Source organism: Hyalella azteca, unplaced genomic scaffold, assembly GCF_000764305.2.
Source record: "Hyalella azteca isolate HAZT.00-mixed unplaced genomic scaffold, Hazt_2.0.2 contig13134, whole genome shotgun sequence".
Taxonomy (NCBI): Eukaryota; Metazoa; Arthropoda; class Malacostraca; order Amphipoda; family Hyalellidae; genus Hyalella; species Hyalella azteca.
The window spans coordinates 13,981-32,774 of NW_025943067.1; the positions used below are offsets into that span (position 1 = coordinate 13,981).

At 36.6% G+C, this 18,794-nt stretch overlaps 2 protein-coding genes across 5 annotated transcripts in view; one reads left to right on the forward strand and one right to left on the reverse strand.

Annotated features, from left to right (window-relative positions):
• LOC108677485 (protein jagunal) overlaps positions 1-1,099 on the reverse strand; it is an 11,047-nt gene extending 9,948 nt beyond the window's left edge. For both annotated transcript variants that reach the window (XM_018165709.2, XM_018165707.2), the window contains exon 1: positions 878-1,099. In XM_018165709.2, coding sequence (XP_018021198.1) covers positions 878-966 — 89 coding nt within the window. In that variant the 5' untranslated portion in view covers positions 967-1,099. The remainder of the gene's footprint in view (positions 1-877) is intronic.
• A 4,486-nt stretch (positions 1,100-5,585) lies between these two features.
• The window catches only part of LOC108677480 (complexin), a 135,991-nt gene continuing 122,782 nt past the window's right edge, over positions 5,586-18,794 (forward strand). For all 3 annotated transcript variants that reach the window (XM_047883515.1, XM_047883517.1, XM_047883516.1), the window contains exon 1: positions 5,586-5,696. The gene's annotated coding sequence lies outside the window, so the exon portion shown is untranslated. The remainder of the gene's footprint in view (positions 5,697-18,794) is intronic.

An 18,794-nucleotide genomic window follows, 5' to 3' on the forward strand; every position in this document is an offset into this window, starting at 1 on the left:
CAAAAATTTAAAAGCAAAGAAAATAGCCAGAAAATTCACCATTTCTTAAAAAGGAAAACGTTTCGGAGACCAGCTCCATCATCAGTTCAAAACCTAAAACACAGGTACAAACAATTAGCAATAAATTCACATTGAAGCATAAATCGTCAAATGAGAAACAAACAAGAATGAAGCAAACATGGCACAAACCTTTCTAGGCATTTACAATTTTGAGGGGATATGAGCTATTAGCAGCAATTAAATGGGCTTTTGTTTAAAAATATAAAGGGACTCTAAAATTTGCACATCGGAATCACCGGTTGGCGGTCGAGGAGGCTAAAATTCGAAAATCACTATCAGACACTGGCACATTGCACTGCATATGCTTGTCATGGACACGTAGGTACTGCTGAATGAGAGGGCAAGCAGGTTTCCTGTTCTAAAACTCCTTCCTTTATGATAGTCTATCGTATGGGTAGACTTTTGCATGGAATTTTATTTTCCGTCACTTGATTAATTAACTCAGTTGACTCAGGAAAATAATAAGTCTTTAAGTCAGAATTCTTGGAACATATCAACACTCGACTAGTAGTCGGCTTCAGGAGAATGAAAATAAAAACAAACATATAGAATAGGGACATAGGGTATATAATATAGCTATACTATATGTAACAACGGGTTAAGCCTCACTAAGGGGAAACGCTGCAAATTTTATAGAAAAATTTTAGTATAAAATTATAACACCATCGACAGACGTAGAGGCGTCAACTTCGCCTTGCAAAACAGAACACAATACCGTAGGGCTAATCGAGTCTGGGTAAACACTACAATGAATTGCACCGTTTGCACGTATTGCAGAAAATTCCACAACATTCATTCTAGCTCAAATTACACTTACCTAATCTGGTAGTGGGTAGCCACTCTTTCCCGATGTACGAAATCGGTGCCATCAGTCCCTTCGACTGTAGGCCCGCGCTTGGACGCCATTGGGTAAAACCGGTAACAAGACTGGCACAACCATCAAATGAGCTTCACATTCAGCCCACTGACAACTCAACTTACTTAGACCGCATTGATGAACACATGTTTGTGCGGACCGGTTCTTCTATGTATTTCTGACGACACGTGGCATCTTAAAATTCAAAGAAAATTTTTAAAAAGTTAGGGATACTAAAACATATTTTAGGACAATGGTTTTGAAACTTGAAATTAATTTTGCTCCTAAGCAAAAAGTTTGTTCACGCGGTTTTTCAGTAAGATGAAATTTGCAACTTTTACCTAACCACAAATTTAATGAGTCACTGTCAATGATTACATAAAATTTACTGGATTTTTTTGTTACATTTATTTTAATTTAAAAACGAGACACACAAAAACAGTTCGCTGAAAATTGTGAATACTAATGTTCGGTATCAAAATGCAAATACCTACGGTAAAGGAGGTAACCAGTGAATACCGGTCAAAGTTTTGCTCATACTTCAATGGTAATCATTCCCACATCTCTTCTATTTACATAATTGCAGCGCAATTCGCATGTGTGCTAAAACAGTATCGAAATGTTCATGCAATTTTCTTCATTCCCACATTCGCGTGGTTTCTGGTCAACTCGCATCCATGACAGATTTCTATTTCATTTGGTAGTAAATTAGTTTCAAGCTACCTACGTCGAGTCAGTTTCTTTTCGTTCGCGTCTGGCTGCAGAATTTTTCTATGCATCCTAGATGATAATTTAATTTCTGATGCTCTACGGTAGGCTAAATTCATCTGATGCACAAAATTAGTTCAAACGGTTGAAATTAATTATGCATTGATTTTTTTAAACCCCTCACCAATAAATTCATGTTTTACAGGTTGATTGAAGTGCACGCAAAAGTTTTTTTTTATTTCTTCGTCGATTTAACATTCTGTTATCATGTCATTTACCTCCATGAATGGTTTATTTTTAGATACAATGAACTTTATATGCATTATTTGAGCTATAAAAATATAATGGAACCTATTGTGATCAGAAGTGCAAAAAATACTAAGAGCCCCACTTTCAAGTTTGTTCTAAGTTCAACCCGACAAATCTGTCTTTAATGAAAGTAGCGTTCCCATCATTATTTTAATAACTACTAGTAAAATGTTGTGTTATCAGAATAAAAAACATGCCAAATTATACTACCCAATTCTTCGTTTGCATGTCGCTTAAGCCGTGCACTTGCAACTCAGAGACAGATGAGGCTCCTAATGTAATCCAGGTTCTCGATCTGTTAAAGTGCAGCAGCTCTCGCATCTGCATTCGCGACACAGGCTTTACGTCGCGTATCTCCTTTTGGGTGACGAGGCAGGCGCGCACATGTCGTCTCCTAAGTGATCCAATCAAGACCTTTGTCTTGCTTGCATCTGGTAACTTAGGCAACGTGCCCCCGTTTTAGTATGATCAACTTCAGAATGCGACTCGCCGACATTTTGGAACCAACGTTTGAAATTTTCGTATGCGAATAACAAATTATGTAGAATGTGGATAAGTGAATAATAAACAAGAGACGTAGTTACTTATTAACATCATGCATCGACAAAGTTCGAGATTCGTGGAGTCGTAAATGATTTGTACGAGAACTTTTATTGTCTGTGCGACTGTCTGAATAATTCCACTAGAAAATGAGGAATGTAAGCTTTCAGTTAAATTATAAAACAGCAATTTTTAGACATGATAAAACGATTATATTGAAATTCAAAGCATGCCTTGGACTGAAAGCACTCTCTCTAGGAAGTATCGTAGTGAATCAGCGGCAAATATTTTGCGACCATTAAGTGTGAGCTTTATGATGAAAAGGAATGGTGATGCTTCATGAGAATTTTCATGGATGACTTGAAATTTGCCTTGACGAATAAAAGATAATGGATGACTTAAAATGATAAAATAATAAATATTATGATCATGACTCGTACTCTACATTTAATTAAAAAATGAAATGAACAATTGCTGATACTTCATGATAGTTTGGACAAAGAATAAGAAAGTATTGCTTCAAGTATCGCTAGAGATACTTCAGGATTTGTTGAAATGAACAGACTGGAATAAACATGCGCCGCAACCATTGCCATTTTGCTGTAATTCATTCGAGTTTTGACCTCCAGCGGATGAGAAAGCAAGTCAAGTGAGAGGAAAGGGAGAAGTTCTGAGCAGATTACAGCGTAAAAGTTTTCAATCCGCAGCAAACTCTGACCGCCGTCAACTTACGGATTCGGTGAAGCCAAACATAGAGCATGAGACAAAGAGATCGCTCGTGCGTGACAAAAATTGCTTTCTTAAGCAAAAAACTTATAAATAAATCAAGTTGAAACTTAGACACAGTTTATCTCGTTTTTTCCCATTCTCTAAGTTTTCATTTGGCTGTAACTGAAAATTGAGTGTTCAGGAAAGTTTGTATATACATATACCACCTTTTCCACCTATGTCGTCTGCGATGTTTTTAAACTTATATTATCATGTGTTGTGCACTGAGCGGATAAAGAATTGATAAATAACGTTTATTAATTCATTCAATTTACAAGGCTTATATATTTGATTATGAATGGACACGATATGACAGACGCTGCCAAGACCCTTGAGTGACGGGATCAAAACGCCATCAGCAGCCGAGGAGAAGGCACCGATATGTACAGATATAGTTCAAAGACACTGTAGTTGGATCAAAGGTATTAAGATCCAGTCATGGCCATTGACGTACGATCGATATTACTTACGTTTGATCAAAGGCATAGAGAGAGAGGCCCGATCCCGCACTTAATAATCCTATCTGAGACGAGGCTGAATCTGAGACGTCAACAGCACTAAGGGGACGGTCATAACTTGCGAAACCTTGCACAAAAAATACTGAAATCATCTCACAAGGACACAAGGTATTTGATAGAAGGTACCGAGTTGAGATCAAAGGAAGTCGGGTTTTTCAGAGAAGATATGAAGTCTCAAATGGAAGACGCCCGCTGATTCCTTATGTCGCTTGATTGGTTACGGAACGAAGCCTTCAGTCTGTGAGCTTCGCTTCTCGTTTCATGATGCCACGAGGTTGACGAGAAGATGCTATCATATTTGTAAATTATTCAGCCGCATTTAAATTCTGATCGACATTCGCGTTGTGGTTTGAAGCGTTACACTTTGAGAGAATGTAATAGTTCGTTATCGATTTATTCTAGATTACACACTAAAATAGTGTAGTGAATTCAATCAGAGAGATCACATTCCGATAAAATAATAATATTATACAATAATAGAATTGCTTACGATTCAGACATATTTGTTCTGTATAACAGGCAAAGATCGAGCCACTGTTCTTACTCGTCAAGTGCAACGCTGGATGAACGAGTCAAATGAACACACCTCAACTCTACAAACCGACTTTAGAGCCTTAGATAATTTGTATTACCTTGATATCTCTTTTCTTCACAATAAAGGTAATTTTGCTAACCTCTACATACAGACTTTATTGATTCAGATTATTCACGACCATGTGGTTCTTTCATAAAGAACGTTTATTTTATCAATTGTAAACTTTTTCCTTTATCTTGCGGGAATTTTTTGATGTGGTTGAACGCAATGACAAAAAGTCAGGTAAAATTTCTGCGATTATCGTTCGATCAATTATATTCCATAATACCTAATGGTAATCTAGTTAGAGGAACGAAATTACTACAATTTAAATATTCAGGTGTTTAGATAAATTCCCGGGATTCCATTGCCTTCAATTTCGCTAACTGCATAATCAGTTTCAGCCAATCCTGCATTCCGTTGTTGTAGCTGCCAGGGAGACAGCGGCGACAGATGCGTCTATCGCAATTGAATATTAATGGCGCAGAATGTCAGAGATGCTCTGAGAATCAGAGAGACAGAGCCAGAGAGTGAGAACTGAGTCGACTAATTAATGCAAGGACTCGAGTTGCCCAGGGACTCAGAGTTCTTAATTTGGGTTAATGACTACAGAGCGGAGTAAATCACTGTGTAGTGGGTGAGTGGCCTTAGCGAGACTGATCTTCAGGGAAACACGATCCGACCTTAATTGACTATACAAATTTATGTGACCTTTGAAGCTTTCGAAAGTACTGCAGTGGCAAAAAGAATTATGAACACATCAACGAAACTTTTGCTCGAAAAATCAACCTTAAAATTAGGCGAGAAGTTACAGAAAAACTTAAAAACGTCTGCAATAGCGATATAATAAAATCAATGGTAAAGTTTTTCCCGTTCGCTCGATAACTACATCGTATTTCGCGTGTATCATTAGAAGCGCAATTAAAAAATGCACATGAAAACGATTCGGTAGTAAATAAAAAATGAAAGTCATTGAACATTTAATTTTTCGGAAAGTGGTGCAAAGGGTTACAGTTTCATCGAAAAGAGCGCAAACGTTAGAGCCGCCCGCGTTTAGTAGCTCAGTGAAGTCAAGGGGAGTGTTGCCGGTCGATTTGAAGGAGTAATGCGCTAGAGAGCAAAGTTCGGGGTCTAAAGGGAGCTGCCCCCGCCCAGTCTAGCTAGCGACATATCGAACAGTTGGAGGTGGTGAAAGAGAGAACTGGAGAAGAGAGAACACCGACTGGAGTTCAAGAGTGTTGGGACAGTTGGCTCTGTGCTGTGCAAGCGAAGTTGAGTCTCGCAACTCCTCTATTCTAACTTGAACGAGTCGTGTGAGTGAGACCTTCTCCTGAACCTATTTCTTCACAGCTCCTCGATTAAGGTGAGTCAAAACTAATTCATCGTTAGCTAAAAAATTTAGCGTTCCTAGAAGCTCAACATTTCACTGAAAGTTGGGAATTTAAAGGGTAGACTACAAGAGGTTATCCGGAGCCCGCGTTTGTCAAGTAAATATCGTCACTTATTTTCTTGTTGACTTTGATGGGTCCTGAAGAAAAGACTCATCACTCCTCATCTTCGGCTTGTCAGTTGCGTCAAAATGTTCAAAATTTTTCATTATGCCTGATGAATTTTTGTTTTCTCGCAGGAATTGGTTAATAACTAAATAATTGATTTGAAATATTTAAGCAGCGCCTCAAAATAGGCTATGCTCATGTGTTGGCATCTATGTTTCTTGTTCAACTTCCACTGTTTCAACCTAAACACAGGATTGGTAATTTTTACGTTGTAAAAAACGAACATTGTCATTTTCGACGTGAAATTTATGTTCCGTCAATGCTAATTGTGATCAGATTTTGTATAAACGGAATTTTTTTATCCATGCTGCCACGCGAAAACAAACATCTTCGATAGTTTATTATCTGCGCTGAAAGTGGACGGTGATGGTCCTAGGAATGTTTGTTGGACCATCAACCAAATTTATTTATAACGTTTATTTACGACAGTAAAGCACGTCAGAGTGGCTGTTCTTGTTGATATTTCAGTGCAATAAATCAATTGCGGGTTCCGCACTTGTCACTAGTGTACCGTGTACGTATATAATCGCTAATATTATCACATTGATTTTGAATCAAGTATAATTACATTCTTCACAATACACATAAGGAAAGCAAGCTTCGTGTAATCATCGTGAGTTTAAGTCACGCAGACAAACTACACGCAATAGTAATTAAATAAGGATTGTTCGTCTCAAATCCTATTTTAATCGTTTTAATCAATTAATTTTTATTTAACTCCAGATTATTCCTTAAAATCTGGTAACAAAAACGGTCTAAATTAATATATGTAAATAAATGTCCACTCACATGCAGGTGTGATGTATAAAAATTGTATATATAGACCACTCACATGCAGGTGTGATGTATAAAAATTGTATATATAGACAGAGTGGGCAAATCATTCAAGTAGCGAATTCATCACATGATAATGTAAACTATATATGATACATAGATAGATGATGTATGTCGCCCGCAAATCTTTCTTAACCGGAAGACGCGTCATTGACAATACGCGACAAGTGGCTGCGCGACGTAGACTTCTGTCGGTAACAACCTACTGCATAAATAAGTACTTCTTAAATCGCACATTTCACCAAGAAATTTTAAAGTACAGTAAGTAAAACCCCAAGTAAGTTCATTTTATCTCCTTGAAAATGTTTCGTATTCTATTAGATTCTTTCGATAATTGTTTTTGTAAAATTCTACGTAATTTGAACGCGAGAGACATTTATTTTTCTTCAGGTTCTTGATTGAATATTAAAGATGAGAAGTTGCATCATAAGAAATTTACGCAATGCTTCATGTAGACTGTAGAGTATCACTATGGCTATGATGTCTCTTGCTTCAGTAAACCTATTTCAGGCTGAGAGCAAGAAAACTAAAACCAGGTAGGTTAAAATTTTGGCAAATTTTTGGAATTGTAAAATTGTTTAATTTCGCAATTTGCTTCAATCACCTACTGAAAAGTAATTAATAATTAACCTATATATTTCAGAATATAACGAATATATCATTAAATTATCGGATATATCATAAATAACATACCAGAGTTAAAGAAACGATCTCTTCAGAATTCTAACAAAATTTCAAAATTTTAATCTCATCATATATATTCAATATGACCAATGAGAATAACGCAGTTCTTTTTTAACGAAAATCCACAACGCAATACGCTTAATTCCACATAGTTTCAGAAGTATGCAATGAGCTATCATACGTGCTGGGCAGAAGATGAATACATCCTTGAGTTTGTGTGGACAGCAGCCAAGACACGTGAACAAACTTGCGATATGTCCAGGTGTGGGACGTGAGGTCGGGTGACACACTTTGACACACTTTGGGTGACGAACATGAGGTCGGGTGATTATTAACTGATTATCCTAAACTGTAAGCCGAACTATAATCCTAAAAGTATATTATATAATCGTTTACGCTGTCCCTCTATATCCTCGGATCCAGCTACAACCGAACCACCCTCAGGTCATACTTAATTACAATTCATATAAGGGTTGCATAGAAAAGCAACCTGTTACAGGTGACACACTTTGACACACTTTGGGTGAGGACGGTGAGGTCGGGTGACACACTTTGACACACTTTGGGTGACGAACATGAGGTTGGGTGAGACACTTTGATACACTTTGGGTGACGAACATGAGGTCAGGTGAGACACTTTGACACACTTTGGGTGAGGACGGTGAGGTCGGGTGACACACTTTGACACACTTTGGGTGAGGACGGTGAGGTCGGGTGACACACTTTGACACACTTTGGGTGACGAATATGAGGTTGGGTGAGACACTTTGACACACTTTGGGTGACGAACATGAGGTCAGGTGAGACACTTTGACACACTTTGGGTGACGAACATGAGGTTGGGTGGGACACTTTGATACACTTTGAGTGACACACTTTAATATGTGACCCACCTGAAAATTTTTTCGACCCTATATGTACGGCAGTCATCGATTCCTTGCTCATATATATGGGTTATCATCTTAACTACCCCTGACATGAGATTAAAGAAGTTCTTCTCTCAAAATAAAATCTAAACAAAGGCGCGGTGTTGCCGTAAGTTTCCAAGGTTTGAATTGACGATAGCGAATACATTAAAGACTCATCATAAACATAAAAAATTCTCCCATTGTGAAATTTTATTTAAAGAATGCATTTGATTTCAACTATCATAGACCTTTTGTAAGTAATACTTTTCGTTTCGGTTTTAAACAAAAATGTCACTTTTATCGCAGTAGCAACTAACAGTTTAACTAAAAATGACTTATTTGTCACTGTAATATGATCGGTTGTATGCAGTTGATACAAAATATCTGAGTCTGATAAGAAATTAAATGAGCAAAAGCGTTAAAATTTGGCACACATATTCATACACTGCTTCATTTCGTACACTTCAAAACCCTTCACAACGCAGCGCCTCAGAGTTTGCCCTCTGCATACAAACCACTTTTGAGAGCCTGCGACAAGTTTTTCGAGGAAGAAAACTAAAAATATTGAGCCACTGTTGCATGTTTCCTCATTAGGCGGCTCATTAACATGAAGCATCTGTACGGTCTTCCGCCCAGCAGACTTCACATGCAAACTTGACAGACTCAAGAGATGCATCTGATCCCGGTCTTCCATTGAGCAGACCATACATGCAAACTCTCGACAGACTCAAGAGATGCATCTGATCCCGGTCTTCCGTCGAGCAGACCACACATGCAAACTCTCGACAGACTCAAGAGATGCATCTGATCCCGGTCTTCCACTGAGCAGACTTCACATGCAGACTCTTGTCAAACTCATATGACAAACATTTGGTCACGGTTCTCCTCTGAGCAGACCACATATGCAAACCCTTGCCATGCTCATCAGACTCGTACATGAAGCATATGCATGGTCTTCCGTTCTGCAGACCACACATTCAAACTCTCAACAGACTCATATTTCTGGACCACGTTTCGGCAGATTGTTTCTCCGAAAGTTTCTGTCAGGAATTCCTGATATGAACATCGGGACCGAGCATCTCATTACCGGCACGCCGAATTTTCTCCCGACAATTTTTTGTACCTGTCAACGCTACAAATTCTTCCCTCCGTCATTCAAGCGCCAAAATTAAATAGTTTTGACACGATACCGTATATTACAGTATAATTTACTGGCGCTCAAAACATGTGATACAAATATATATGTAAAAACCGAGTTTATCTAAATCAACTTTATTTAAATGAAGTTGATTTGAAAAGCGAGAGATGCAGGTTTAAGACTTACATTCAACCGCAAAAATTGTCATCAAAATCGGCGAGGTTGCCGGATGATTAGGAACAACAACGCCACAGCAAGGAGATGCAGGTTCAAAACCGGCAACTTGCTGTGAAAATTCTGCTGTGTTAGCAACAACCAACAAATCACAGAATATTTGCAAATCACAAACTGGCCAACATGGTCTAATCTTCGACGCTGACACCGAAAAGAAAATTTGTTACGCTAAAAACAAAACACCATGGAATGGTATTCCTGCGCTCTCAAATCACTTGCAAATTTCTTTAGTAACTACCAGAACTTTTTCTCTTTTTATTGCAATACCAGCTGACTAAAAAGTAACATTTGTGATGTTTTTTAATCACATAGATGTTACTAGAATCACAACATAGAATCACATAGAATCACAATAGTTTAAAAATTCATAGAAACTGCTGCAAGGGTTTAGAGGATTCCATAATTCTATAATGTCGATGTCTATTTTAGGGCAAAGATTTGAAGGCAGATTTTCTGACTTGGTAATTACAGTGACAGCTGTCGCGTGGAATCGCTTGATCATTCATAAAAATAGTGAGAGAGCCGGTCAAACACGAGCGCTGTATACTTGATGAATAACAGAGGCAAAAACCGAAATTATTTTAATTTATATATCAAAGACCAAAATAATATCTCATTCATTTTTATGCTACTTCTTTCTGACAACGAGCCGCCTCATATTAATGGAACTGATTATTTTATTATCAACTTATCGCTTTTCAATTTATTTAGAATCTAGCTTGTGCTGAATTTAAACGATCCGACTCCAAATTGATTTTTTCCCGAATTAGAATTGCGCTTGTGCCGCTTTTGGAAAGAATCAGAACTTTTCTCAGGATCTATATTATATTTTTGCCGGATCTGAAGATTGATTCGCTCTGTGAAGCCCATGGCAACTGCCGCTGATCGAGCCGATGCAAACAAATTCATTCACTTCAGATAAACTTTGTTGGTCCATCCATTACAAGTTTGTTAGCATTGAATGCCGCGCCTCAGTTGTTGCCTTCCACAACTTCTACAGTTTTGGTTCGAGTTTGTTATGGACGGTTGTTCTCTGGAGAATTTGTTTATTACTTAATTGCCGTATGCAATTATCGTTTCGGCTAATGAATTGAATTGGATTGGAAACTTTATTTATTGTTAAAATTATTTACATTTCTTATTGAGTGATCAACTAAATGCTAGTTGGTACAACTGTAAGGTAATGAATACACGATATTTTAAAAAAATTCTCTTATCGTAATGAACTCGGGAAATTCTTTTAGACATAAAACCGGTTTCTAATATCGTTTTTTATTTATTCAAAAGCCTTAGAGCAGTATACAATTAAATGAATATGCATAAAAATAGAAAAATGCTATCGTAATTCATCATTTACCTAATTAAGTTATTTAGCTCAATTATTAAATAATTATCTGCCTCAATTATCATGCATGTGATCACTAAATGCAATTCACATGAATTATTCAGAGATTTTCATTTCAACGAACAATTATCACGAGTTTCAACTCCGTTATAATTCATAGTTAATGCGATGTTTTCACGATATTTCTATTTAAATTGAATTTTTCATGCACGAATAATATTGTGAGCGTCATGAGCATACATTAACAATTCTAGTCATCCTAAATAAGTTCACATCTTTATTCACCATACTTACATTCATGACTCTATACTCCCTCTATGTATTCGTTTGCATCTTTATACTCACCCTATATGCGTTTACATTCGTAGTTACTCAGCCTATATACCGTTCACATATTTAATCAGTATATATACTTTTACGCTATTAGTCACTCTGTTTATGAGAGACGCAATCGCATTATGCGTAAAAGAACCGATAGACAATTTAAAAAAATTACGCTTTTTGTAACAAAATTTACAAAAAGCTAGATACTGATTTTTTAACGGTTTTTGTTTTGAGAAACAAAGTTGGCTGGTAATTTGGAATAGCTTTCCGACAAACTTGAATTTTTTGCAAAGCATTGCTTCATTTTAGTGAATCTGCGTTGTTATGTCATGAAGCGCCGACGCATTAATTTAAATGCTTTTATAATTAATATATAACATTTTGATTATGCTATTGGAAGAAACCTTTTTTTGAATACCAAAGAAGATTGTTGAAGTGCGTACATAATATCGACTTCGATGAGTCAAGTAAGGAAATTAACAGAGAGGAAAGTGTTCATAAGTTTCAGTTCGAGCCTGAAATATTTTTGTTGAAACTTTAAATAAAAATTTTGTCTGCGTCCAATAAAACAGGTGAGAAATGAAATAATTTTTTTTATTTCCAATAACAACTCATTATTAATATAACGTTTCATGACGTTGTCATAAATTCATAATTTCCAGCATTAAAAAAACAGTCAGTTATTTATTTTATTATGAAGTTATTTGTTAAAAAATTTCTATTTATATGTCAATTGGAAGAAAGGGACCTGCAAGGCAAAGCTTGGCCCGGCAAAAATCGTGAATCAGTGCTAGGAGTAGAAAGTGTGTCACAATTTGGACCCATTTATATATCTTTGATTGTGTCACTATTTGGGCCAATTTTTTATATTTTTATGAAAGTGTGTCACTATTTGGACCCATTTACATTTATTTGAGAGTGTGTCGCTATTTGGGCCAATTAATCTTTCTTTGAAAGTGTGTCACTATTTGGGCCAATTTATATTATATTAACGAATTACCTCCGTCATACGGACGAGGCAATAAAAAAGTTTGCATATCAATGAAAATTAATGAAAAAACTATAATGTTGACTTTAAATGAAAAAAGAGAAATTCAGGGCATCGTTGATGTGATTAATTACAATTTCATCTGATTTTATTCTTGACACGAAAATTGAGTAGTTTTATTGGGTTCAATAGATATCGCTGTCCTCAGCTCGAATTGGAAATATTAATTCATAAAAAATGAAGTCATTTTTTTCATTCATACATGAGTCATTTTTCCAGTTATACACAAGTCATTTTTCTAGATATAAACGAGTAATTTTCCCAGTTATACACAAGTCATTCTTCCAGTTATACACGAGTAATTTTTCCAGTTGTACACAAGTCATTTTTCCAGTTATTTATACACAAGTCATTTTTTCAGTTATGCACAAGTCATTTTTCTAGATATACACAAGTCATTTTTCAGTTATACACAAGTCATTTTTCAGTTATACACAAGTCATTTTTCTAGACATACCCTAGTCATATTTCCAATTATTTATACCTAAGTCATTTTCCAGTTATACTCAAGTAATTTTTCTAGTTATACACAAGTCATTATTCCAGTTATACACAAGTCATTTTTCTAGATATACACAAGTCATTTTCCCAGTGATACGCCAGTCACACCCTCAGGACAGGCTCGAGAACATCACGGTGCCTCTTTAAAAGCCCATTTCGGAGGCGGTAGCGAATATGAAGCTTATTCCTCAAGTGGAGGGGATGACGTCACAAATTACAGGCCTCCCCATTGGCTCGTATTGATTTTGCGCGAGCGTCTTATTGGCTGAAATACACGTGTTCGCTCCACGGAGGAAACACGTCATTTAATGACCTATTAAATATTTAGTTTTCTCGGTGTATTAGTATGTTTATGAAGGGAATACGAAGAAGCAAGACTGAAATATGGGTGAGGGTAAACATTGGAATAATATACAATTTTCATATTCTTGTAACATTAACATTTTAGCGTCAGAAACATAATTGAAATTGAAACTTAAATCAATATGTCATTGATATTACCACTGACCTACTTAGTTAATCAGCGTCATTAGAAGTAAAAAAATATTTTATATAATTATAGAATATAATAAATATATGAAAAAAATTATAAACGACGAATAATAATAGAAAAATGTTAGAAAAATATTCCTGAATAGAATCGACTAAATGAGGGCACATCGCTTATCTAATTCTCCATCACTTTCCCTTGCATGTTGGGCATTAAATTTATATAATTATAATTAAACAATTCATTATAAAATAAATTATTATGAAGGGGGAATTGTGCGCAAAAATGCACGCAAAAATGAGCGCAAAAATGCACGCCAATGCGATAATAACGAATGCATTTTATAAACCACTGAGAAAAGCACACATAAAAAATATAACTCAGTACTCACTGCAGTGAGTGACAGAGAGCGCATTTTCTCGTCGACGAAAACGTGAAGTCACGGACGGACAGACNACAATAGTGCACTTTTTCCATAAATGAGAAAATGCGCTAAAAAGCACACATAGCACACATTTTTTGTACATTTTTTGACCGTGGATGTAAAGCGTTCCGTCAGCTCTCATCTAATTGACGGTTTTTAGTAAATAGTAAATTGGTTTAGTAAATTCATCAATCATGATTATATTCATACAAGTATTTATATTCATTATCTAGTAATTAAATTGATATAGTCTGTTTTTCGTCGCATTCATTAGTGTTCTTTATAGTCACTAGTTTATCTATATTTATCCGTTTTTATTATATTCGAAATATTTAGCAGCTTAAATGTATTCATCAGTATTATTTGTATGAGTCGGTATCTATTGCATTTATCAACTATAATTATTCATACATTTCCATTATAATTAGAATTTTTGTTATTTTGATCAGTTTTATTGTTACATACATTAGTAAATAGTTCAATGCTTCGTGAGATATAATTTCCTTGCAAACCTCAACAATATTGGATGCAAAGCATTTTAATTGATGAAGAAGAAATATAACTCGGTACTAACTGCAGTGAGTGACAGAGAGCGCATTTTCTCGTCGACAAAAACGTGAAGTCACGGACGGACGGACGGACGGATGGATGGACGGACATGGCGAGCACAATAGTGCATTTTTTCCATAAATGAGAAAATGCGCTAAAAAGGGAAAATAAATGTGCGGTATTTTCAGATGTGCATGATGAAAAGAAAAAAAAAGAAGAAAAAGTTATGAAAAAGTGTGCAGTATTTTCAGGGGTAAGAAATGATTGGCGATCGGTAATAGACAGATCAGGCCTCATCAGCCTTTAATAGGCCAATAATATGCGGTTTGTGCTAAATTCATAAAATATTACCAAAAAATATTGGGAAAATTCGCAAGCTAGTAATACTTTCTGAAGGATATATAAATTTTATAGATCAATATTATTATAGGATGGCTTCGAAGTAATTTGCACTAAGAACATATAAGCTATAAATTTCATTCTATTATGAACGCATCTATTGTAATCAAATTCTATTTAGATTACAAATTTGAAGCGAGGTATATATAATCTGTAAATAAAATTATTAAAAATTACTTGAGCTTGAAGTAATAATTTTAATATTAAAAATGAAGCGCGTTTACCGTAAGAAAGTGCGTATAAGTAACACATGCCAGTAAGGATAACGAAATGAAAGGAACTGGAGTACGGCTATCTGCGCTGTCGTGACAAATGTCTTGGCTATCAAAGAGAAGTCAACGGCGCCCGATAGCAGAATGGCTGAGCAGTTATCTGCGGTTATCAGCAGTTATCTGCGGTTATCAGCAGTTATCTGCGGTTATCAGCAGTTATCTGCGGTTATCAGCAGTTATCTGCGGTTATCAGCAGTTACCTGCGGTTATCAGCAGTTATCTGCAGCAGTCTGCAGTTATCTACTGGTATCTGCGCTGCAGTCGAGCGGTTATCTGCAAAAATCTGCAGCTATCTGCGGTTACAACATTACAATTGGTCTCAACATCACAATAGTTGCGGTCTCCACAACATTACAATTGGACACCGAGCAAATAGAGAACGGTTATTGAACCAGATATCATTTCTTTGTGAGGCTTTTAATTGGACACTCTGTAAAATGGAGAACAGTTGCTAACACAGGAATTAACTCTATTCGAGGCGACATTACCTCTAATCTTATTGCTGAAAATTTCGACTTGTTTTCGATCGAGGGTGGAATTTTGAGCTGCGTATTTCTTTTGCTGCCTCGCCGAGTGGTCCGAGATATTTCAGGCATGGCGGCTGACTCAGCAAAATTCTCGAGACTGCGATCCGGAAATCTATTTTCTAGAAAAAATTTCATCGATCTTCCCGTCATCGAATGAAGCTTCGAACCATCGGCCGACTGGCAATGGCCGTTTCCATTTTATTTTCTCACATTTGAACTGGAATCAGAATTTATAAAATCTTTAGATTTTTGTGCTTCTGATGTCATCTGAGTTCCCCTCTGAAGATGCCGCAGATTGATTATTGCTTATTCTTGCTTCAGATAAATCCAAGTTTGGAAAAGTGAATGAAAATTTATTATATTTTGATTCTAAATTTGCCTATATTTTCTAGTTTTTGAACGATATTCTTTCGAGAAAGAAGCAGTCCTACTAAGTAACACTTTCTAGGAAGGAGCCTGCCTCTAGTAAAAATATAACTCAGTATTCACTGCAGTGAGTGACAGAGAGCGCATTTTCTCGTCGACGAAAACGTTAAGTTACGGACGGACGGACGGACAGACATGACGAGCACAATAGGGCATTTTTTCCATAAATGAGAAAATGCGCTAAAAAGAACTCTCCTTAGAAAGGAGCTTTCTCTCTAGAAATAGTCACTCTCTCTGGAAAGTGGCACTCTCCTGAGAAAGGAGCTCTCTCTCCGGAAAGAAACTTTATCTCTAGGAAAAAGTTTTCTCTCTAGAAAGAAGCATCCTCTAGAAACAAGCTTTCTCTCTAGAAAGAAGCACTCTCTCTAGAGAGAGGCTTTCTCTTTAGTTCAAAAGCTTTCTCCCAAGAAAGAAGCTTTCTCTCTAGAAAGAGATACTCGATCTCTAGAGCAAGAAGTTTTCTCTCTAGAAATAAGCTTTCATTCTAGAAAGAAACTTTCTCTCCAGAAAGAAGCTTTCTCTCTAGAAAAAACTTTCTCTCTAGAAAGAAGCTTTCTCTCTAAGAAGAAGCTTTCTCTCTAGAAAGAAGCTTTCTCTCTAGAAAGAAGCTTTCTCTCTAGAAAGAAGCTTTCTCTCTAGAAAGAAGCTTTCTCCCTAGAAAGAAGCTTTCTCCCTAGAAAGAAGCACTGTCTCTAGAAAAAAACCACGTACTCTCTCTGGGATTTTTTCCGCGACTCAGGGTGTCTGGTTGCGACGAGCAGAGCCGGCGCCCGGGATGGGAAATCGATGCGTTTTGGAATTGTCCTTTCGAGGGCTCGAGTGTGCGAGACTTCGATCGCGTCTCTTCAGATATACGCTGGAATATGACGGCTCCTGTCAACACTGGAAGCCTGCTGACAGAGATGTCTGTAGATGATATACATCAGTCAAGATTATATTTGAATAACTGGAATTAAATGCACATCTTAAGATTGTGTGAAGTTGATACGATTACAAAACGTTTAGCAATGTGATCCCGCTGAGCGAATGGTGCTGCAGAACGAGTGTCTGTGAGAGCAGTTTTTGTTTAACGACGATCCGACGTCGACGGCTTCAACATTGTCGTTGGATGACAATGTCGTAATGGCTTCGGCAATGGCTATCATGGAATAAAATTACGTCTCAAATTTTAGTGTTTTTACGCAACGTGATAATTTACACAATTTACACACACAGTAAAAAAAACATCTTCAAGAGCATGATTATTTATATAATCATTAATAACGAAATACAATGAAATGCAAGCATTTTCTTCTCTAAATCAAAGATTTTAGCGGCTGTTGAGATGAAGAAGTTAAATTCTTTTCTTATCGCCTTAACGGTATTTTCCGAGGCCTGAAAGTCAAGTTATCGACAGCGCATCGACACTCTGCTTGAGCACTTCAACACTGCGCCAGATAAACCGCTCCCAGCCTCCGTGTTTGACAAGCGAGTGTCTTTCTTTAGACCTGAAATATCGAAGCTTGCTATAAAAACGCTCGCAGAAAAGCTCTCTTTTGCCAGAAAGAATCAGGCTTGAAAAACCGACGGCGCAGAGAGACTTTATGTTCAAATATAGTTTCCTGGGGATGAATGTGAGCTAAAACCTAAACTTATTTTTTGAAACTAGCAAATGCACCTCGGAGGTTTTAAAAGAAAAATTGAGAAATTTTCGTTATTTTTGTAAGGGTCTTTGTAAGGATTTTATGTTATATACTTATGATAGAATTATATGTTGTTGAAAAATTTAAAGAACCACACTAAAAAGTAATATACATGTTTACGTGGCTGGATGGTGATTCACTCAAAACATTGTTACTTATCGCTAGATTACCTCTTATTCGGAAGAAAATTTTTTTTCCTTATATCTTTAGATATAAGTTTTATATCTTTAGATACTGTATAGGTTGCAGATAAGCTTCCATTTCTGTAGCTCATCCCCTGCAGAATTATCCAGATGTTAATCGTCAAACATAAGAGGCGGGTTGGGACGAAGCGATCAAAGGAATCTTTTCCGGTCGCCTTGTCATTTGCTTAATGCATCGCTGGTATTAACAGAGGCTATTTCGACGTAGCCGCTCATCGGCCTAATTGTAGTGAACTATAATGCAGTGGTTCGCTTGTGTAAGCAACCTGCATAAAATAGTCTTGGGCTATATACGCTTTAAGAGAACATAACTGAGTTAAATTTTTATTACTTTATTCCTAATTTATTATGGATTCAATTACAATAAATTGTGAGATGTGAATTTTGAATTTATTGTAATATTGTATTGAATTGTATTTTGAATTTATTCAATCTTTATTTTACATAGTCAAAGGGAATACCAAAGATACTCGTGTCACAAAATTCATCGCAAATGTAAACACAAACACGCATATCTCGCGCGTATAAAGCGAGCCATCAAAAATACATAATGTTCGTATGTATCGAGTGTATAAAGCAAGCCATCAAAAATAAACAATGTTCGTATGTATCGAGTGTATGAAGCAAGCTATCAAAAAAATACTGCTTGATTCAGTTTCAAGTGTCGCGGAATTTGACGGACTGCAAAAGCGCGTCCGGTAGTTCATACACAAAAGGCCGTGTCATATTGAGGTGTGCGGATGCCAGCAACAATATCGGTTTCCAATTTGATTCAGTTCCCCTTACTGAGCACGAGCCCTCCCAATGCACGCTTACAACTTTTGTCGGCTCGAATTCTTGCCTATGTTTCGGATATGCAATGCGGAGTGAAATAAGCAAAATGTACAAAATATAACAACGGAAAATGTACATGAATA